This window comes from Nannospalax galili, unplaced genomic scaffold, assembly GCF_000622305.1.
Source record: "Nannospalax galili isolate Female #2095 unplaced genomic scaffold, S.galili_v1.0 scaffold1488, whole genome shotgun sequence".
Taxonomy (NCBI): Eukaryota; Metazoa; Chordata; class Mammalia; order Rodentia; family Spalacidae; genus Nannospalax; species Nannospalax galili.
This window is the reverse complement of record NW_008358859.1, coordinates 639,404-661,394: the sequence shown is the minus strand read 5'-3', so window position 1 is coordinate 661,394 and position 21,991 is coordinate 639,404. Positions and strand designations below refer to the sequence as shown.

The 21,991-nt window shown below is 53.3% G+C and overlaps 1 protein-coding gene across 5 annotated transcripts in view; it reads right to left on the bottom strand.

The window, feature by feature from the left end:
* Kcnab2 (potassium voltage-gated channel subfamily A regulatory beta subunit 2) overlaps positions 1-21,991 on the bottom strand; it is a 92,114-nt gene that overhangs the window by 3,340 nt on the left and 66,783 nt on the right. For all 5 annotated transcript variants that reach the window (XM_008822396.2, XM_029558283.1, XM_029558282.1 and 2 more), the window contains 12 exons: positions 21,006-21,049; positions 20,116-20,153; positions 14,510-14,589; positions 11,973-12,017; positions 9,821-9,865; positions 8,931-8,974; positions 7,997-8,083; positions 3,728-3,813; positions 1,949-2,069; positions 1,772-1,866; positions 958-1,078; positions 402-490 (listed from right to left, as the gene is read on the bottom strand). In XM_008822396.2, the coding sequence (XP_008820618.1) occupies positions 402-490; positions 958-1,078; positions 1,772-1,866; positions 1,949-2,069; positions 3,728-3,813; positions 7,997-8,083; positions 8,931-8,974; positions 9,821-9,865; positions 11,973-12,017; positions 14,510-14,589; positions 20,116-20,153; positions 21,006-21,049 (895 nt within the window). The remainder of the gene's footprint in view (positions 1-401; positions 491-957; positions 1,079-1,771; positions 1,867-1,948; positions 2,070-3,727; positions 3,814-7,996; positions 8,084-8,930; positions 8,975-9,820; positions 9,866-11,972; positions 12,018-14,509; positions 14,590-20,115; positions 20,154-21,005; positions 21,050-21,991) is intronic.

The following is a 21,991-nucleotide window of genomic DNA, read 5'->3' as shown; positions in this document are numbered from 1 at the left end:
CCTTCTTTGCTCCCAGCTCTGTGGCCTCACTCTGGCCTCTCTTCCCATGGTCATTTTTCTATGTGCATTCTTTATATTTTTATTTTACTTTGTAAGTGTTGTGCAGTGCCCATGGAGGTCAGAAGAAGGCATTGAATTCCCTGGAACTGTTACAGACGGTTGTTAGCCGCCATGTGGGTGCTGGGATTCCAACTTGGGTCCTCTGCAAGACCAGTCAGTGGTCTTAACCACTCAGCTGTCTCTCCAGCCCCATACCCATTCTTGTATATGTTTGCGGCTCTACAGGAGCAGGGCTCTCTTCTGTCCCCCACATCCCATGCACTCGGAAGGGTGCTCCGTCAGTCCAGGGTGCTGGGAAGGCTGCAGGTACATGAGCCCGCCAGCAGGGTCCCAGCGCTCACCTGTATTGCTCCGATATTCTCCATAAGCTGCTCTGCGTTGGAAGCACCCAGGAGCACGGAGCTGACGCCCTCATTCCTCAGGCACCAGGCTGAGGGCAACAAGACCCACAGTGAGGGAGGTGCCCTCAGCAGGGCTTATCTGGCCCTGCCTGGGTAGAGGTACTCAGACTCTTTGGGGTCTGAGGGTGCTTACATTGCTCAGTAGTGCTGGGTGAGGCTTTGCCTAATGGGCAGCTGGAAGGGGTGCTGAGGAGCCCTGGCTTTTGGTGGAAAGATGGCTCAAGTCCTCAAAGGTCCTTTCTCTTCCCCAGAGCCCCTTGCCAGATGAAGGAGGGGGTGGGCCAGGCTCTCAAGGCTCCTTGCTGTCTCCCCTGAGCCATGGCTAACCCTGCACACCCCTGAGGGTTCTTACCTACCACCAGCAAGGGGGGGTGTGATGGGATCTCCCACTTTTCTCCCCTGGGCCACTCTCCTCATTGTGGCTGGGGGAGGATGCAGCCCAAGCCCTTAGGGACCCCAGGAACAGTGTCCCACCCGTGCCCAGAGTCTGTGTTACCTATGGCCAGCTGGGGGAGGGTGCAGCCCAGGCGCTCGGCGATGGCCTGTAGTTCCTTCAGCTTGGCTTGCTGGCGCCGACCTTCCTCGCTCAGGATCTTGTCCTTCAGCCACTGGTAGCCCTGGGAAGAGGCAACAGTTCCAGATGAGGGGAGGGCCCAGGACTGCTGGGGTAGGTGACTGATGATTTGTGTTCTCCTCAGAGCCTTCTCCCCAGACGGCAGCTCTCCTCTCCCCCAGCTCAGGACAGACAAGACAGATAGGGGGATGGGGCCCATTCACATTCTAAGGACATGGTTTGCAGTGGGCTGACCCCTACCCTGGGCCAGAGGCACAGGCTACCACCTTTGGCTTTGAGGACCCCCTAGGACTCAGTCCAGGGGGTCCTGTCCCTGACATAAGCTGGGGAGGGAGTGAGGTCCAGTGCTGGGGCTCCAGGGCTCTTGTCCCCGAAATGTGAACCCAGTGTGGAATAACACTTGACTTAGGGGTCAACTCTGAGACCTGAGCTCTGCCTGAGCTCTCTGTGATGATGGAGTGGGGAGGCCTGGGGGAGGGAAGCATCCCAAAAGGCTTAAGTAGACCCAGCTCGTATTGTGAATGTTGAACCATGGAAGAGGTCAAGATGGGGGTGAGGGGCCTGTCTCTTGGGGTGGGTGGCCCCTCTGGACTTGGATTCAGGCCAGAACAACTTCCATCTGTGTTTCGGGATGGAACATCATGGGCCCAGTTCTTGGAGGGCAGCAGGTGGGACTGCAGAGCTATGCTGCCCGGCACCTGTGCAGGATGTCTCTCCGAACCCTGGTCATGCTCACCTTCAGGGAGGCTCTGGAGTAGGGCGGGATGCCACTGTCATACTTTCCCGAGACGATGCCACAGGCCAGAGGGGACCAGGTCATGGCACCCACTCCTGAGAGAATACCAGGTGAGGTTAGGATGGGGCCCTGAGGGTGGGGTGGCATGGGGTCAGTGGGGGTGAGGGTGGCACCCACCTATCTTGTGGAACAGTTCAGGTAGTTGCACCTCTACTTTCTCCCGCTGGAACATGTGATACTCAGCCTGCTCACAGATGGGCGGGATCAGGTTGAACTGCCGAGCCACAGAATAGGCCTCCTGCGATACAAAAGGGGCCCAGGAAACCAGTGCATCAGCGGTTCAGGGGACCACAGGGAGAGGATGCAGGGGCATCCCAGGCCTTGCTGCTCTCTCCACCCCTAGCTCTTCTGGGAGTTTGAGGCAGGCCTGGGTGAGCTGGGAAAAAAGGGTGGGCTTTGGAACCTCAAGTATGAAAGGTCTTTGGAGGAAGCACAATGTGATAGTCAGACTGTGCTTTGGTACTCCCCTTGGGCTGGGGGCAAATGGGCTCATTGGTGCCTCAGTTTCCCCATCTGTCACATGGTCCCAATGAGCCAAGGGTGCCTATAGCCCTTGCAATAGGGCCTGGCTCGTGGCTGGCACTCAGTCTGCCACCTGAGCAGCATGGCCAGTTTGCTTTCCCTCCACTCTCACAGATGGAGTACACCTAAGCTGCTGTCTGCATACAGACCCATGGTAGGGAGAGGGAGGCCATGCCTGCCACTCAAGGAGGCTCGGTGCCCCTCTGGTCTGAGATTCGGCTTCCTCATCTGTAAAGTGGGGTGATGACAGGGACGATTTGCCTGAGCCCTGTGCTGGCTGTGGACAGTCAGGAAGATGCCTGACAAAGGCCCGTGCGAATGCTTCTGAAGTCCCAGGGATCTGAAGCAGAACTCCCTCCACTTGCCCCAGTGATGCAGGAAATACCGACACTAGGTACAGGCAGGGCTAAGGCTGGGTGTAGAGGCGGGGAGGCGAGTCAGCCTCAGGGAAGAACAGCCCCCATGCTTCCAGCCACACTCAGCAGCAAAGGAGGCAGCCTCTCCCTCTCTGGACCCCTCCCCTCTGTACCACTAAGGGTGGGGGCACCCTGCTGACCTGACCCTTCCCTAGTAAAACGCAGAAATACTGAGGACATCAGGTGTTGTAGCTGCTGATGGCTCCCATGGAAGGGAGGGACAATTACTGGGGTGCTTTCCTGAAAATGTGGGTGAGGGGGAAATAGGAGGGATTAAGAGATAGAAATTCAGGGTTTTAATAGTTGGGTTCCCCCGCCCCCAATAGTATCTTCCTGTAGCCACAACTGGCCTGGAACTTGCTATGTAGACCAGACTGGCCTCGATCTCACAAACATCCACCTGCCTTTGCCTCCCAGGCACCAGTATTGCAGGCAGGCACCACCACGCCTGCATGAGTTGGGTCATTTTCAAAGGCAGCCTAGGCTCTGACCTTCCGCTGGTCTGGTCACCAGTCTTGACCTGAGCTGTATGCCCTTGAGCATGGTGCTTAAAACAGGAAGGCAGCAGCCCTGACTTCCTGTGGCACTGTCAGGGTTAGTATGTGCCAGTCGCCAGGAGCCCTTAAGTCTAACAGCATTCAGAACATCCCAAAAGCCAGGCGCAAGTGTTGGAGCTAAGGGCTTGGAGCTTTCTATGGGTTCTCTCAGAGAAACTCAGAACAGACACAGTAGGGTGGGCTATGCTAGTAAACTTGTTCTGTAGGAGGAGAAACAGGCTCGGAGGGCAAGTCATCTGTCCAAGGCCACGTACTGCCATGATTCAAGCTGAGACCCACTTCAGCAGACATGACCACCACACCCCCACTGTGTTGTCCCTTTTCTTGGCACAGGTGCTGAGCCTCAGGGTCCCCTCCCACAAGAAGCCTACACCTCTGGACACACACAGGTGTCATCCTACCATGATCTCCATGGAGCTCCAGCGTGACGTTCCCCAGTACATGGCCATCCCCTGGTTGATGACATGGGTCATGGCCCGCACGGTCTCTGTGAGAGAGAAGGGGAGAATATAGACAGGGGCATCTGGGGCTCAGGCCCGGGATGGTCCGCAGAGGCAGGTGGGGCGCCAGGAGGAGGGAGCGGGCTGCAAAGACATCTTGCAAGCAGTGTACTTCCTGGTTCCTGGAGTTGAGGGTGGTAGGTTTCAGGGTGGGGAGATTCCAGAAAGAAAACAGGGAACTGCAGTTTAAGAAGCTGGTCTTAAAGACAAGTTCTCTAACTAGGTACCAGACTTGCAGGGGTCTCTGAGAGATGGCTGTGGGCTCCATGTCTCCACAGCTGGCTAAAGGGATGAGGAAAGGTGACCCAAAGAGTGGGCCCTAGACTGAAATGTGGAAGAGACCCTCCTGGTCACTCAGAAGGATCAGATGAAGGAAACCAGACTGGCCGAGGCAGTAACAAAAAAGGAGGTAAACGCAGTTCTGTCCACTTCTGGTCTCCCACTGAGAGCCATTTCATATTCTCATTGGAGTCCTGAGGTCTCCATGGAGAGGGAAGGGTGGTGCCTTAAGGGTGGGGCTCAGGGAGAGACCCTCCTGCTCTAGTGCCTAGGGAGCCAGACGCAGAGGTAGAAAGGCTTGGGTGGACCATACCTTAGACTTTCAAATCAATTCCACCCCAGGTTGGAGTCTTCCTCAACACAGGTTGTTCCCAGGGCAATGAGGGGTTTAAGTGTCCCTCCTGTGAGGCACCAAGATCTGGAGCAGAGGAAATTTCATAAAAGCCAAGACTTACAACATCCTAAGGAGTGACTGGCTAAAACTCCTTGTCATCCTCTGGGGCAAGAGTGGGGGGGTCCCCCGACTCCAAGAGCACAACAGAGTCTTCCTAGTATTCAAAAAGTTTCGGGCACATAAAAATCTGCCAGTTGAAAGGAGAAGGAAACTAGCTGGTGGAGGGTGTGACCGTCAGGAATGGGGAGGGAACGAGAGGGTGATGGGGTGGGTATGATCAGAATCCATTATATACAAGTATGTACATGTCCACACCTTAGCCCATCATTTTGAATAGCTAATATGTGCTAATTGAAAACCCTGCTAGTTGTAGGTTCCTTTCCTTGGTCACTTCAGCCTCATAGGGATGTAGTAGCTCTTTGTCTTTCTGAGACAGGGTCCCCCTGTAGCCCCAGCTGGCCTGGAACTCACTATGTAGACCAGGCTGGCCTTGAACTCACAGAGATCTGCCTGCCTCTGCCTCCCGAATGCTGGGATTAAACGTGTGTGCCACCAGGCCTGACTGATGTAATGGTTCTTAAAACAGACTTGGCCTTAGATTTTCAAAGTGTGAAGTCCTTTGACTTGGGAGGATGAGGGATGGTTCTATGGGTTTCTCGCAGGCCCGATACACTGCTTGCAAGGTCGACAGCCAAAGGCAGGGTAGGAATGTGGAGGAGCAAGTGTTTCTAAGAACATAGCAATAACATCCACCTCCCCTCGAGTGTCCCCCTCCCCCGGAGGCCAGCTCCACTGGTCACTAAGTAGGGAGGCCAAGGTCCCTGGCAATGGCGGGGGCTATGAGAGAGGGGAAGGAAGAAAGAACCCGTTCTGACAGCTCTGCCTCGGGATGCCCCTGGGTCTGCAGGCCCCTGCCCTTGCATGGGGTCCAGTGCTGGCTCCTGTCCACCCTGTTTACTTGGGGGGGGTCTTAGTTTTTACTCATCTTGGGTCCCTAAGCACCCCTTTGGCCAAGGTCTACTCTGGATGGAACCCAGGGCATCCTCATGTCTAGCACCAAAATAGCTGGGGCTTCTAGGTATGGTGGTCCCAAGCAGATTCACTCAGGACCCCTGGGAAGTTACACCCTGCTTCACCCCTGCCCTCTCAACTCTGCTCTCTCCTTTCTTCTGAGGTCATGGACCATGGCTACTGCAATTCTCTGTCCCTGCCTGGGTAAGGAATGTATGGGAGGGGAGTGTGGCCCCTGGTACTCTTCCTGGGTCACTTGCTTTAACTGCCAACCTGTTCGATATCGGGGAAGGGGTCAGTGCCTGATTAGAAAGATTCCAAAGGACTAGAGGGTCCTGGGGCCTTCTTAACAGAGCCGGGCTCCTGACTCGCCAGCCCTTGTACGATTTTTAGAAACACTCTTGGGGCACCTGAGGCCGTGCAGCATGGCTCCTCTAGTCTTTTCAGCCAAGGCTTAGATCCACATGCCAGAGAGAGGGAAGTCAGAGGATGTTCCACGCCAGCCCCACTTCCTGGCCTCCTCCCCCAGAGCTCTTTTGTGTTGTGGTCCTGAGGATCCCAACTATGGAAACCACATGACACCTTTCCCATGCAGTGGGGGAGATGGAGTTGACCTAGCACACCGGGGTGGAGCTGATGAGATAGGAGCCTGGTGTGACTGGCTGTCCCTGAGGAGCAGGGAACCTGGGCACAGGCCCCTGGGTACCCTGGGGGAAATCTGGGCAGAGGCAGGCTAGATGTGGGACACACATGCAGGAGCACAGGTACACTGTGTACCTGCACCAGGATGATGTTCCCGGCCCCAGAAACAGTGACCATTAGGGACAACTGTTGTTCACATTAATATTTCATGCTGCTGGACAGAGACAGGGCTGCCAAGTCCTTCTAGCTGCTGCCAGAACCCAGGGTATCTCTGCAGCATCACAAATAATACATGGGAGGGGTCAGGTGGCAGTGCCGGGTGGCAGGCTGGAGCCTTTCTAGTGTGAAAAGTGCACAGTTCCCAGGGATCCCAGAGCCTAGACGGGAGGGCAGAGACCAGGCGTGACCAGGCGTGGCCAGGTGCCTCCCTGGGCCTCAGCATCATGTCAGCTCATGGAAGTATTTTCAGGAAGGAGAATCACTCTGTTTTGATGGCGACAGAGTGAGTATGCAGGGGACATGAGTGACCACACGCAGCCAGCTTGCCCTCGAGCCAGCATGGTGGACAAGGCAGCTTGTGGGCTGGTGTTCTTTGCCTCTGTTGGAGGCAGAGCTCAGCAGGTGTGAGTTGTGGAGCTGAGTCTTCTTAGGCACTGCACAGTCTGAGGTCCCTGACTTCACTCCCCGTGGAAGCTCAGTCTTCCCCAGCCTCTCCCATCATACCATCCAAAGTCAAGTTCCCAGGCAGGGACTGCAGCACCCTTAAATGAAGAGGAGGCCTCGGCAGAGAGGCAGCGGGCCACTGCAGATCACAGCATTGCAAGCACAGAGTCATGCACGCCAGGAGGAAGGGATGGAGTTAGAGCACGGACGGACGGGGTGGGTGGGAGGGGCTCCAAGCCCACTTCGCTTTCCTTTCACTCTCGGGATGTCCTCACGGGGCGCTCCCTCCCGCCCCCTTATGCATTTTATGGAGAAGTTTGTCATGGGGGACAGAGAGTTGTGTAAATAAAAACACTGTCTCATAAAATGCAGCTTGGACACAGAAGTCAATAGTCGGCTGAGGGTACTGTGTACCTTCAATGACGAATGTCCTTGACTTGGAGGAACTAAATGGGTCCCCTGGTGATAAAAGAAAGATTTAAAGAGACCAGAGTTTATCACTGTGGGAACACGGAGGCGTGGTATGATAAAGGGCAGGGCAGGGGAGCACAAATCACTTCACAGAACACGTGTTCTGTTAAAAAGAAAGAATATATACACACACACACACACGTGCGTGGCATATATATAAAAGTGCACGATGAAAAAATAACTCCAGTATAACTTAACCTCCCAAGTCTCCGAAGCAGCAAAGCATAAATGAAAAGATGCCGTGGCAGGAAGTGGGAGAGAGGGAGGGCCGAGAGTCGAGGGAATAAATAAACTCCAAAGAAAGCAAAACAGCTCTCCAAAGCACTGAACACTTCTTCTCCTCTAGGTAATAATTTATCCCCCAGAACAAAAGACCCCTAAGCCCTCCCAGGGGAACCATTTTGAAAGAGTTCAGTGGTCCCCGTCAGTCACTAAGCAGACGTTCCACTCAGCTACAAAAATCCCAACCTCTGGGGGAACTGCTGCCGGAGAAGTTCTGAACACAGGCAGGTGTAGGTTACAGAATGAATCGGCCGGGTGAAGAATTGTGGGGCCAGAGCCCATCCCTTCCCCACCCTGGGGCCTGACCACCTCAGCCCCGGGTGGTCCATGTGGATGTGCTGATGCCCATAAGGGTCTCAGATCAGATCCTTGGTCACCTGGCTCTGTCCCGCAGGACTGACTGGCTGGAGCTCCCAGGAAGTACCTACCTTCCATGGGTGTGTTAGGGTCCGGGCGGTTAGCAAATACCACATCCACGTACTCCAGCTGTAGCCGCTCCAGGGAAGACTTCAGTCCTGGAGGAAGAACAGGGGTCACCACTGCCAGCACTTTCAGACCCTCCCTGTTCCTGGCTCAGGGGACAAGAGATGGACAGGGCCCTGTTATATGAAGCTTCAGGACAGGTGGGGCCACATCCCAAAAGGAGTGGGCATCTCGGCCTGTTGGGAGAATCACAGGCCAAATGTCCTGGGACCAGACGGACACATGGTCTTCAGACCACTTCCAGGACTCTGGGGGTCTGTGTTGTGACAGGCAGAGTGGTCATGTCAAAGGAGGGACAGTATCTGTCAGCTACTGTTCAAAAGGCTGGTGGTGTCTGACTTGCACAAGTTGCACGAGTCACCAACCAGCTCCAGATAGCACAGAGCCAACAGCTAAGGGAAGACACTGGGTCTGAGGTGAGGGCCAGGCACAAAGCCCTGTCCCCCCAGTTATGATGTTCAACAGGAAGAATGTTACTTCGCCTGGAAAGGCACACAGACAACACAGGCACAGGCTGAGCCCACACCCAGTGGCCCTGGCTCTGTGTGCACCTGAGGGCCACTATTTCCAATAGCCCCAAGGGGCTCTCACTGCTTTGCTTTCTAGGGATGGGGAAGCAATGGCTCCCATCCAAGACCATTCAGCCGGTGTGAGCCCGAACTGAAACTTGGGCTATCTGCATCCAGCCTCAGTGCAGCCCTTGGTCAATGGAGTGTCCCCCAAACCTATGAGTTTCTGGAGCAGAAGTAGAGTCAGAGTAGGCCTCTATGTGCCTCAGGGCCTGTGATGAATCGGAGGAGAGGGGCAGGGATACTGTGCTGCTCGGTTTTCCTTCACTGGGTACGTGGTCAGGGCCACGTGGTCACAGCCTGTCCTTACCTTCTATAATGTGCTTCCGGGAAAGGCCTCTCTCCGTCTCTGCTCTGAAAAACAGGCCAACAGGGTAGAAAATGTTGGGGGTATTTGGGAACAATGCTTATGATGTTAGGGAAAACAGAGGTAGGTCAGCAAATGTGGTGTGCTGTTGGAGTCCACTCTGGGGTGACAGCTGGAGGCTAGGGGATGGGTGGTTAAAGCAAAGGTGGGAGCCCCCAAACTGTTGGGGTGGCTTGGGAGTGGGCTGGGTGGGGAACAGGGTTTTCATTTTTACCCTGATGCTCGGCTTGGATTTATTCATTTGTTTGTTTGCTTATTTATTTTTATTTTTTTGTCTTTTTGAGACAGGGTCTCCCTGTAGCCCCAGCTGGCCTGGAACTCGCTATGTAGACCAGGCTGGCCTCGAACGCACAAAGATCCACCTACCTCTGTCTCCCGAGTGTACGAGTGTATAGTCTGCATGTGTGTAAGTGCACCTGTGTCGTGCAATGCCCATGGGGATCAGAAAGGGGCATTGGATCCCCTGGAACTGGAATTACAGATGGTTGTCAGCTGCCATGTAGGTGCTGAGAATTGAACCTGGGTCCTCTGCAAGAGCAGCCAGTGCTCTTATCTGCTGACCCATGTCTCCAGCTCCTGCTTTCTATAATTTTATAAAGTTACCATGTAAATAAAAGTAAAAATGAATAAATGTTTGAGAAACAGACAAATTCAGCTAAAGCTGCCTATCTGGAAACACTAGCCTTTCAGGTGTTTGTGCGGAGGCCAGCACACCCTCCCTCTTCAAAGAAAACAGTCTGACTCCCACCCCAGCTTCCCAAGTGGGGTGTCTACAGGACTTGGGGCCACTGTGGCCAGCCCCAGCTGGAAGCACTGCATCAAAGGGTACTTACTTTCCACCCCAGAAGATCTTGGTGGTAATGACGAGGCTGGACCGTCTGTGAAGCAGAAGAAAGGAGGGGTGTTACTGGATGTGGTTGGCCCCTGGGGTCCCACCTCAGTTTTCACATAGGGAGCTGCTAAAGCGCTCCTACCTGGGAGCTCAGTGTGAAATGGGTAACCCTCCCCTGTTCAGCGCCTGCCAGGTACCAAGCCTGGGGTCTGGGGTTTCGCCCTGAGCTAGCAGATACAACCAACCAATCACCCCCAACACTGTAGGTTGGGTATTAGGGGTTGGACAGCAGGAGACCTGGTGTGACCAGAGCTCAGAGAGGAAGTCAGCTCTCCCCTTCCCCTTCCTGCTGCTGGAGAGAACAGGCTGTGTGGCTTTGGTCAGGTGAGCCGGTGAACAAGAGCAAAGGTCTCTAGAAAGGAGCAACAGTGGCTTCCCTGTCCCTGTGTGTTCTTCAGACCATGAGGGGAGGCCAAGGGAGGAGGTCTTCAAGCTGGACTCACACGGCCTGCTCTGCTGCCAGGAGCACTGGGAAGTGCCAGCTCGTTGTGGGCACTGCCAGCTTAGGCTAGAGGGAGAGCCTCCCAGCATGGGCCTCCATGTGCACACTGGAATTACTATAGAAAGAATCTGAGATTGATCAGAGTCAAGAGGGAACCACCTGATGGGCTGGGTGTCAAGAGGGTGTCAGGAACCCCTGTGAAGTGAGGTCTGGCACTGAGAGTCTACGTGGGAGTTGGGAAGGTGGGAGGGAGTGCAGGCCTAACTTCATGACTGCTTAGCTAGGGCTTGGGGAGGCCCAGGTATAAACCAGAGCTCAGCCCGGACTGACAGAGGGTGGGGATCTCTGCCCAAGAAGGTGCTTTGGGCTCCTAATCTGCTGCTCTTGTGCTCCATCTCCTCTTAAGCCCTTAGGGACACGCTGCTGCTGGGTGCGGGGCTGAAGCCTCCCGCTCCCTAGGTCCAGCCCTGTCCAGCCAAGCTGGGTCAGTGATTTACAGAGTCTAGACAGCCTGCCTCCTGCTCAGACACTGGTTCCTTTATGGATGGGGTCAGAGAGCTCTAGAACTGTTGAACTGCCGCTCACTAAAGTCCTTGAGCTGGGCAGAGAGGATGGGGCCCAGCTGAGAGGCAAAGGCTGTACACCCTGACCTCTGTGCAGTGCCCCTTTATCCTGTGTAGGCTGTCCGGGAACTCTCAGTTGCAGCAGCTTTTGGCTCGACTGTGTGTTGAGGAACCCCACCCCTTGAATCCCTGTGGTGGAGTAAGACAAAGGTGGGGCAGGGTTAGACTAATCACAAGGGGCTCAGAGAAATGACCTGGTGAGCCCTTGCACCCAGACCTTGCCTTCTTACATATGTGAATGCATGATTCCGCTGGAGGGGCGGGAGCTACCTTTGCTCTGGTAAACTCCCCCCTTCCAGTAGGAAAAAACCGGGACTTGAGGCTTTAGCAAGGTTGCACAGGAGGCTGCAGCGGTGTGTACGACAGGTTACATGTGGCTGAGGAGGACGTTGAATGTCTGCTCCTCCTGTTACTACCTCCTGAGTGTTGTTGGGATTACAGGTGTGTGCCACCATGCCTGATTTATGTGGTGCTGGGAATCGAATCCAGGGCCTTTTGAATGTTAGGCAGGCACTCTACCAAAGTTCCCAGCCCTCTCAGGAAGTACTTTTGTTACTGCCTAGCCCACTGTCTCTTGCAATGTACTGAATTAACTTTTCTTTATATTTACAAAAAGAAAAAGGGGCTGGTAAGACGGCTCAATGGTTAGGGTTCGTGCTGTGAGGCTTGATGCCCTGAGTTTGCGTCCTGGGACCCACAGGGTGGGAGAGGAGAACCAACTTGCACAGGCTGTCCTTTGACCCCCACATGAATGCTGTGGTATGTGCCCCACCCACCCCTACAGATAATAAATGTAATAACAATAAAAAGGTTGCACAAAAGATTGATGGGCCACTCCTGCAGTAATCAGGAAAGAATAACCCCAAACTTTCACGGCTCCCACCACAGTGCCATCCAAGTCCAGGCTTTCCCTAGGCAGGAGGCCTGCCCTCCCCAGCCAGGAGCCCCAGCATGCATTTGCCTCTCCCACCCCCACCCAGCCTTCCTTATGTGCCCTGGGGACAGACCACAGAGAGCCGGGTAATTACCTCCATCCCTTCTTCTTAATGATGTTTCCTAATACCACTTCAGCCCTGCAAAGCAAGAGAAAGACATAGGGGTTTCATCATCCTGTAATGGACAAAAAAATCAAACACAGCCCCACCGTGGAGATGAGCCGTCGGTCCCCTCCATCAGAACACCACTGGGGCTTGAGAGCCAGGCTCTCAATGTGTCCTTGGCTCGGCAGCTTATTCTGGAAGGGGTAAGCTCTGCAACTGTCCTGGGCTGGGGAGCTGGGGCCTCTGTTCCTCCCCTACTAAGTGGCCTGTCCCACCAGCAGAGGCCACCGTACTGGTGGAGAAAGAAAGGGTCCCAGTATCCTGCTTCTCTGGCCAGCTGCAAAGGGAACACGCCTGGCCACACTGCATGGGTGAAATGTGCAGATGGCTGTATTTTTAAAAGGCAGGCTGCCCTCCAGGTGCATTCTCTGTGTGCAGACACAACACACTTTTGGGGCCAGCAAAGCGGGTGCGTGTCTGTCTGCTGTGTGCGTGCATGTGCACACGTGTGCCTGTATGTTTGAATGCATCCCTTGTTTCTCTCTGAATAACATTGAGATGCCACGCAGCCCACTGCCTGTTCTGCTTGGCATCACTCCGGGTTCTGCACTGAACGGGGGCCAGCTGGGGTCACGAGCGGGCTGTTCCAGCCTCCATCCGCACAGCAGTGCTGGATTAACTTTTAAGAACTTTCTGCTTGTAGCAAAATGTTTCTGAGCAAAAACAACAGACGGAGAATGATCCATACCCCATGCTACATTCCAATTATAAAAGCGCCTGAGTCATCCACTCAGAAATAATGGGCTCTAATTTGCAAGCTGTTTAGCATACATTCTCAATGCTTCTCATTTACCGTCAGGACGCACTGAAAATTCAGTCAGCCCTGGCCTCCTCCTTCCATCCCTTGGTCTCCAGTTTGTCAGACAAAGGGCCAGGAAAGGAGGAAGATGGTGGTGGGGATGCAACAAGCCTCTTGTTTGCCATCCTGGCTGTAAGCTGTGCCGGGGGACACAGAAATACTGTAGGTCGCTGTGAAGTGCCCAAATTACCCTCAACCAGAGATATGTGTGTGGTCATCCTGGCCAGCCAGGGGGCAGCTCTGGCTGACTGCTTGCTGGAGCTGTTGCTAGCCCCTCATCCAGAGCAGCTCTGCCTGTCCCCGAGGCACAGAGCTCAGCTCCTCAGCCACTTTGGCTGCTGGTGCGAAGATGCCTCTGAAGGGTGAGCAGGCCAGCTGAGCTGCGGGCTGAGGAGCAGAGGGCGGGGCTCCAGCAGCAAAGGCAGAACAGAAGCTTCTGCCTGAGGCCTTAGCTTTTAGCAAGAGGCGCCGAGGGGCCCCGAGGCTGCCCAGGGTCCTGTGCCCTTGCCTGGGCGTGCCAGCCCTGAATGTCCAGTTTGTGACAACAGAGTTGGCGGCTGAGAAATGGAAAGCGCAGAGCCCTTGCACAGCCATCTGGAACTGGAGGAGGCTGTGTGGAGCTGTGTGTACTCTCCTGGGCAGCAAAATCCAGGCAGGAGCTGGGCCAGGGAAGAGGCTCAGGCTGGAAGATGCCTCAGGGTTGGGCATCTGCACAGGGCTCTTTGACCTCCTGCTGTTCAGTTTAGCTCATCTGTCTAGAAAGCATTTTGCTTTGATGGGAGGCTGCTGCCTACGTGGAGAAGCGGGGGAGGGGCTGTGGCATAGGAGGAGGTGGGTGCTGCTAGTGGGGGTTAGAGATGAGGGTCAAGCTGTTGGCTCCTCAGATCCTTGGTACGGACTTGAGCAGTCGTCCAGCTAATGCTGTGGGTCCTGCTGCAAGGCGCAGGTAACACCCCAGGCCCACAAAACAGGTGCTGGCCCCATAGCCATCATACATAGCAGGCCAGGGCTGCAGCAAGCCCAGCTGATGAGACACTTGCTTGGCCCCAGGCAGGAGTGGACCGAGGGGAGGATGAGAAAGAAGCCAGCGAATGGTTTCACCAACAAAAGCTGACTTTTGGAAACGCGGAGCAGGAGAGTGGATGATTTGATTATTTGATTACAGCCAGTCTTTAAAATCGAAGCCAGCAACTCTAGCTGAAGAGGACTGTTTGCATAATTGAGCAGGAAAGTTCACTGCCAAGATGGAGAGTGCTTCCTTCGGCACCCAGGACCAGCGCCTGCTCTCTCCAGTTCCTAGAGGCTGCCCTCCCTACAGCCTTGATTATATCATTAAAACATGAGACACATGAGGCAGGTGCAGGTCACCGGCATGTCAAGCAAGACCGCGCAGGAAAAGTAGCTTAATCTCTGCACTGGCCCAGTGCTGTGTGTTTGGCACCAGATGAACTGTTCACTTGGTACCTGTGCACGTGGGGATTTTAGCAAACAGCCAGTGCCCAAGCATTCTGAGATTCTGAGCCCCCCCAAAAATATCTCCTAAAGCCATTTAGAGTTTAAAGAAGGCAGAGTGGAAGGCATCATTTGAGTGCTTGGGGTGAGACGGGAACCAGAGCTCAGGGTCTCCGAAGGTGTCCTGTATCTCTTCTCCCACGAAAACACGTACTTGCCAGCAGCGTAAACTTCTGCGGTGTCGAAGAGATTGATACCATTGTCGTAGGCGAGGGTCATTAGGTGCTCTGCCATCTGAAATGAGAAAACGGGAGCCACTTATGGCCAGCACTGTTCAGCCAGCCCCGGGAAGGCTCCTGAGCTCCTTGTGGCTCGGGCTGCCATTCTACTGACTCCTCCGCCCTCTCTGCCACAGGGAGAATGAGGGAAGCAGTCCACTGACCATGGACTTCTGTGGTCATCAAAGAATGTGGCCCCTGCACTGGGCCCAAAACTGTCCCTCCAAAATCAGGCACTCAGAACCTCAGAACGGGCCTTATTTGGAAATAAGGTATTTGTTCACAGTCTTGAGCCAAAAGCTGCTGCAAGTGAGCGTTCCTGGGCAGCTTACACACGACAGAGGGGCACTGAGTGCCACATCTTCCTAATTTCAGCTTAGAGTGTTGGGCCTCCCTCCCTAGTCAGTCTGGTGTGACTGGATGATTCCTGAAACTCTCAACCACTGAAGGCATGTGTGTGTGTGTGTGTGTGTGTGTGTGTGTGTGTGCGCGCGTGCACACACTGGTTGGGGCCCTCGGGGGGCACTGCTGGAGAGAAGAAGGATCTTTCAGGGGGTTGGCCCATGCCCAGTGGTGTCTTTGGGAAGGTGGTCTTCTGCTACCAGACCACCTGATTTGCCAAGGGATGCCAGAAATCTGACATATTCCGGGTGTACTAAAATCTGGTTTTCAAATACTGCAGACTCTTTATAGCCCGAGGCCAAGCCACGGCTGCTGGACTTTGAGCGAGAAGACCCTGGGTGCTGCCGTCACTGGAGCTCTAGGGGTCCCTCCTTAGGGAGGTTTGCTGTCTTGCACCAGATGAACTGCTGCAGCTCAACTGTGTGGGCATGCCCGATGCACGGGTGCTGTTGTTTCCCTGGGTACCTGCAGCGCCCCCTGAGCCTTCTCCCAGAGACACCCACCCGAGGAACCGCCACATGCGTCGGACATTCCTTTCCTGTGGTGCCAAGGTGTGGGCACACGTGGTTTGTTCACTGGCGCACCTTCCTTTTACCATGACTGTTCTCAGATGTGTCCCACCAGCCAGCCTGAGCCACACCCAGGGGGACGCTACGTGCTGCTCCCCATGAGTCTTCTGCTGTTAGGAGATATGAGGTCTCCTGGGAGAGCTTCTGAGAGACGAGGGCTTACGACTGGCTTTTTTGTCTTTTGAGGACTTTTTTTGGTATCTCGGATATGTGTGAATTTATATATATATATATAGATATATATTGTTTGTCTTTATGATTTCATTGGCATCTGTTGTGATGTCTTTTTCATCTCTAATTTTATTAACTTGGGTTTGTCAATCTTGTTTATTTCTTCGAAGAACCAACTATTCTGTTCATTGATTCTTTGTATCTTAAAATCTCTTTTATTTATTATTTTTATTTTATGTGTATGAGTGTATGTGAGTGCACCCGTGTCGTGCAATGCCTTGGAGGTCAGAAGAGGGCTTTGGATTCCCCTGGAACTAGAGTTAAGGATGGTTCTTAGCTGCCATGTGGGTGCTGGGAATCCAACTCAGGTCCTCTGCAAGAGCAGTCAGTGCTCTTAAGCACTAAGCCGTCTCTCCAGCCCGTTAATTTATATATTTAAATTTTTTTAATTTATCACTTTTATTTTATGGGTATGAGTACATTACCTACATGTGTGTGTTACTGCACCTGTGTTGTGCAATGACTGCAGAGGTCAGAAGAAAATACTGGATCCCCTGGAACTGGAGTTACAGACGGTTGTTGCCGCCATGTGGGTGCTGGGAATCAAACTTATGTCCTCTGCAAGAGCAGCCTGTACTCTTAACTGCTGAGCTGCCTCTCCAGCCCTGTGAATTTATATCTGTTCTGTCCTTCTGCAGAGACTGCACTCTGCTTCTGTGGTTTATGACACATCCTGGAGACAGCTTGCAGCCATCCACCAGATCTTCAGCCCTTCGTCCCTTTTCCTTAAGTTAGAAAGTGCCCTCACTGGGGCTGGGCTACAGCTCAGTTGCTAGAGCACCTGCCTAGTATGTGTGAAGCCTTGGGTTTGACTCCAGCACCACAAGAAATGAGGTGTGGTGGAGCACACCCCAGCACTGGGGGGTGGGGGTGGGAGGGTATAGTCAAGGTCGTCCTTGGCTACATAGTAAGTTCAAGGACAAGCTGGGATAAACGAGATTCTGCATCAAAAAAATTGTATTTACTAAAATCTATATAGAAAAACTTATATTAACCTTAAAAAAATTTTTGAGAGGGTATCTGTGCTAATTTTTGTCAACTTGATACAAACTAGAGTCACCCAGAAGAGAGAACATTAACTGAGGAGTATCCTCCATCAGACTGGCCCATGGCCCTGTTTGTAGGGCACTTTCTTGGTTGCTGATTGGTAGGAATGCCAGCCCACTGTGGGCAGTGTCTTTCCTAGGCAGGTGGGCGGGCTATATAAGAAAGTTAGCTGAGCAGGCCAGTGGGCACCATCCTCCACGGTCTCCTCAGCTCCGGTCTCCAGGCTCCCGCCTTGAGTTTCTGCCCTGGCCTCCCTCAATGATGGACTGTCGCTTGTAAACCAAACAAACCATTTCCTCTCCAAGTTGTTTTTGGTCAATGTTTTATCACAGCAACAGAATGCAAACTTGAACAGTCTCACTATGCAGTCCAGGCTGTCCTCGACCCTGAGACCCTCTTGCTTCAGCCTCCTGAGCGTTGGGACTGCAGGTGGTGGTAGCCATCTTTAAACAGACAGAAGCATCAGGCCACTGCTGTGCAGCCACAACTTTCTCGTCTAAAGTCTGCACATGAGAGCTCCACATATGCTGGCCAGGTGCTGTGATGTCACAGCATGGGGCCAGCAAACCTTTTCTGTAATGGGCCAGAGAGGGAAAGATTCAAATGTTGGGGGCCAGAGGATCTCAGCTAAGAACTCCACTTTGTCCTGGTAGCAAAAGCCGCCACAGCCAATTCATAGACAGGAAGTAGATTCAGGGTTAGGGGGGCTGGGGGCGTTATTGATTAACGGTGTGGGGTTTCTGTATGGAGATAGTGGTGATGTCTGCACTATAATATTAAAATGCCAATGTTACTGAACTATACACTTAAAATTATAAAATGGTCATTTTTATGTGTACGTGTATGTGGGGAGGGTGTGCATGCACCTGTGTGGGGGGTGTGTGTGCATGTACCCGTGTGTGTGTGGGGGGAGGGTGTGCATGCACCCATGTGTGTAGGGGGAGGGTGTGTGCACCCATGTGTGAGTGTGGGGGGTGGGTGTGCATGCACCCATGTGTGTAGGGGGAGGGTGTGTGCACCCATGTGTGAGTGTGGGGGGTGGGTGTGCATGCACCCATGTGTGTAGGGGGAGGGTGTGTGCACCCATGTGTGAGTGTGGGGGGTGGGTGTGCATGCACCCATGTGTGTAGGGGGAGGGTGTGTGCACCCATGTGTGAGGCCAGCGATCAACCTCAAGTGTCATCCCTTAAGGTGCTGTCCAGTTTTTTGTTTTGCTTTTTAAAAATATTTTATTATTTTTATTTATTTTATGTGTGTGAGTGTATTGCCTGCATGTATGTAAGTGCACCCACATTGTGCAATGTCTGAGAAGGTCAGAAAAGGGCGCCAGATTCCCTGGAACTGGAGTTACAGATGGTTGTTAGCCACTATGTGGGTGCTGGGAACCGAACCCCTGTCCTTTGCAAGAGCAGCCAGTGCTCTTAACCATCTCTCCAGCCCCTTATTTTGTTTTGAGACAGAGTCTCTCACTTTTCCTGGAACTTGCAGATTCTGCTAGGCTGGCCAGTGAGCCTCAGATCTTTCTGTCTCCCTCTCCCTAGTGCTGGGATTACAAATGGCCCAGCAAACTCCAGCTTTTTAAAAAAATCTTGAGTTCTGGCAACACTTTACTGACTGAGCCCCAGACCTAACACAGTAAATTTTATGTTCCCTATATTTAACCAAAATCCTTAAAAAATGCACTTTGCAATAGTCTCTGCTCCTGGCTTGCTCTTACCAAAAAGGCCAAGAATAAATACTCTGCCCTCTTCATACAGATGCAGTCGGGGGTCCCTAGCAGTTGACATATTGATTTTTTTTTATATGAACTGTGGGATTTAATACAGAAGTTCTTCTGGTTCCTTCACTCAGTTGGTTTTGCCCAACTCTGTCAACTTTTATTCCTCCGTCCCTCCCAGCTTGGTGTCATCGAGAGATGACCTCCAACATCTTTATCCCTGTCACCTTGTCCCTGATGGAGACGTGGTGGGGCCAGAGCCAGCCAGGACTGCCATCTGAGACCATTCATCAATACTCTTCAGGGCCACTGTGGAGAATCACCTGTCCACAAGGACGTCACACCCTGGAGGTAGTGTGTCTGGGAATGATTCACTCCCTCGACAGAATTCTTCCGTCTGCTGTGTTAGCGGTCATGCTGACAAGGCTGAGTCAGGCCTGACTTATTTGGGACAAACCACACGGTCCCATGAATCCAATTTCTACTGTTGGCTCCAGGGAGCAGAGCTTCACCTTAGAAACTCCTGAGTGTACCCTGAGATAGCCCGTACCCAGCAACCTCAGAGCACTTGGCAAATGTTACTGTCATAAAAATAAAGATGAACAAAACCACACATTGCATTTAAATTTTGATGGAAGCCAAGTTTTCCCTTTTCTTTTAAAACTGAGCCGTCACAGCTAACAAGGTTTCAAATGGACTCACATTAATTTTTAAATGCAATCCTTCTTGCAGTTAATAGGGCAAATGCAACGCCTGAGTCTGGTTTGGATGCCCGGGGCTCTCTGGACAAATGTCACTGCCCTACTTGCAGCAACCCCCCTTGTCCAGGGGTCTGCCCCTCTCCCGAGGACCCTGAGACACCTGCAGCATTTGAATCAGCTCTTCCCTAGTATCACCTTGTGTTCCATTGGCTTAGGCGAGTCCCGACAGAGAGCAGTTAACTGTTATGGGGGCTCTGCAGCCAGGGACGTGGTGAAATGTCTACATACTCAGGCTCTTCAGTTTACAGCAAAATTGCAGAAGTAAACTTCGAAGGATTACATCAGACATGCACAGAAGGTTCACCATTCACAGCACACTCAGAGGACAGCTGGGATCCGTATCTGGCTTTGTCACTTGGAAAACATGGACCTCTTGAATATTTTGTTTTTGAGACAGGGTCTCCCTGTAGCCCCAGCTGGCCTGGAAGTTACTATGTAGACTAGGCTGGCTTCAATCTCACAGAGATCTGCCTGCCTCTGCCTCTGGAGTGCTGTGATTAAAGGTGCATATCTCCACATCCTGCTCTTGAATTCTTTGGGTTAACTGTGACAGATATGTCATGTACTCAAGGTCCCTGGGTTCCTGGGAGCTGAGGGACTTGCTGAGGGACCCAGGGGACCAGCCACTATGTAGTGTGACCAGATCTAGCATCTTTCTTTGCCATCATCTTTGGCTTGCCTCTCCTTTAGGGTAGGGCACCCTTGACACACAGAAAGGAAGTTGCTACTGTAGTTCCCACAAGCACACAATCCTGGTTTATGTGGGGGATTTAACCATGTTCCTTGGGCATGGTGGGGGCTGAGGGAGTCCTTACCTCGTCGGTGATCTGGCCTCCGAAGGTCACCCATGTTCCTGGAAGAAGACACATAGGCTCAAGTTAGACAATCCAGTAGTGGGCTAGAACTATCCTATGGATGTTCAGACCTCAGAGTGCAGGATCTGTGATGGGGGGTGGGGGGCAGCAGCCACAGGCCACCTGCTACTCTGTGCCAAGCAGGTCCTCTGTGTGTGGACACCTGGCCTTCAGGGTGATCCTCCAAACAGAGGCAGAAAGCTGGCTGAAAGGCTGGGAGGGCTGGGGTCTTTGAAATGTGCACCCAGAGCTGGGAGTGGAGGCTCCCCTGTGATCCCAGCACTTGGGAGGATGAGGTAGGAGAGATGCCACAAGTTTGAAGCCAGGGTGGGTAACACGTGTGACCTATGGGGCCAGTGCTGATGTGGTGCTGTTCCAGAAACACAGTCACCCCAGGGAGTAGAATGAAGATACCTCCCTGATGACAGGCTCTTGCTGGGAAAGGGCTGTGTGTGGGGTGTCAGGGCAGGAGGGGCATAGTGTATGTACCCTCAAGGTGGAGGACAATGGATTCTGAGGACAGAGCTCTTATCTGGTGAGAGGAACAAGGGCAAAACCCGATGGTCTTTCCTGGGGGATCATCTCTCTGTAGCCAGGCCCACAAAATGGAGAGACAGCTTCTGGTCCAGTCAGAGACAAGAGCTTCTCTGACTTCTGGTGTGTATGCAAGGCACCCCCCCTCATCCCCATCCCCTGTTCCCCTGGCCTCCTCTACCAGGTCCTTCTCCTGCCTGCCTATTGGTTGCCATGGCAACTTAGCCTCCCAGAATGCTGGGCTCTGGGTGTAGCTTCCCAGTAAGGGTGGGGCTGGCTTCCATGCTTCCTTGGTGATAAGGGGTCCCCATACTCACCGAGCCCCAGGCAGGAGACCCGTAGGCCAGATTTGCCCAGGTTCCTGAAAAAGAAACACTGAATGAGTCCTCGGCCCAGGCAGAATGCCATCAATCGGGCGTGGCTATCAATGCCGGCCCGCTGCCCACTTCCACCTAGTCGAAAATGTGTTCTAAGGTTCTGAAAAGGGGAGGAGACATCTCTGCTCACTGCCTTGGGAGTGACAGGCAGCTGCTCCCTGGGCTCACACTGGGTGCTGTGCTGGAGGCCAGCAGACGGCTGTTGAGCCATCTTGAATGCTGGGTTGATGTACAGGCTGCTGTGACCAACTCGGGAGGGTGGTGTGGCCATAGGGTCCCCATGCTGAGTTCTCTCTCTTCTTCATAGGCTACACTTGTGACTTTGTGAGTCCTCTCTTGAGGATGGGGTAAGAGGTCAGTCCTGCTTCACCTGGGTCACATGGCGGGGCTTTCGCCCTCTGTACCTTCAAAGCTGGAGGTTTGTGCAGTGCTGCAGAGCCTTTGCCCAGTTCCCTTATGGGCCCATGGAGGCACCTACCTGGTAAGGCACACCCCAGGGCACCCAGACAGGTTTAGGTTTACTTCTACCCAGTCAAATTGTGGATCATTAATATCCTAGGAGGCCATGAGGGTGACAGCCTTCTGCCAGAGGCTGGCCCACCTGTCTCTCTTGGCCACAGGCCAGCTAGGAGTCCATGGGGCAGCAGTAGGCCAATGGTCCTCAAGCATTCTGTCACTGGGTCCTCCTGTCAGCTGCATGGCAGGTCCCTTGTTTGTGGAGACCCCAGTACCCAAAACACTCTGAGATCATACCTGGAAGTGGGGAGTAGGGAGGGGGTTCCCCTTGGCAGCTACCTCTGAGCTCAGGCTACCCAGTGTGGCGCTCCATGTCCACTCCTACACTATCTGTGGGAAACAGAGGCATGACATGTTCAGATGGTAAAGCTGACTGGTGGCAGGAGTGGCTTAGCTCTGCCCAGGCCCTG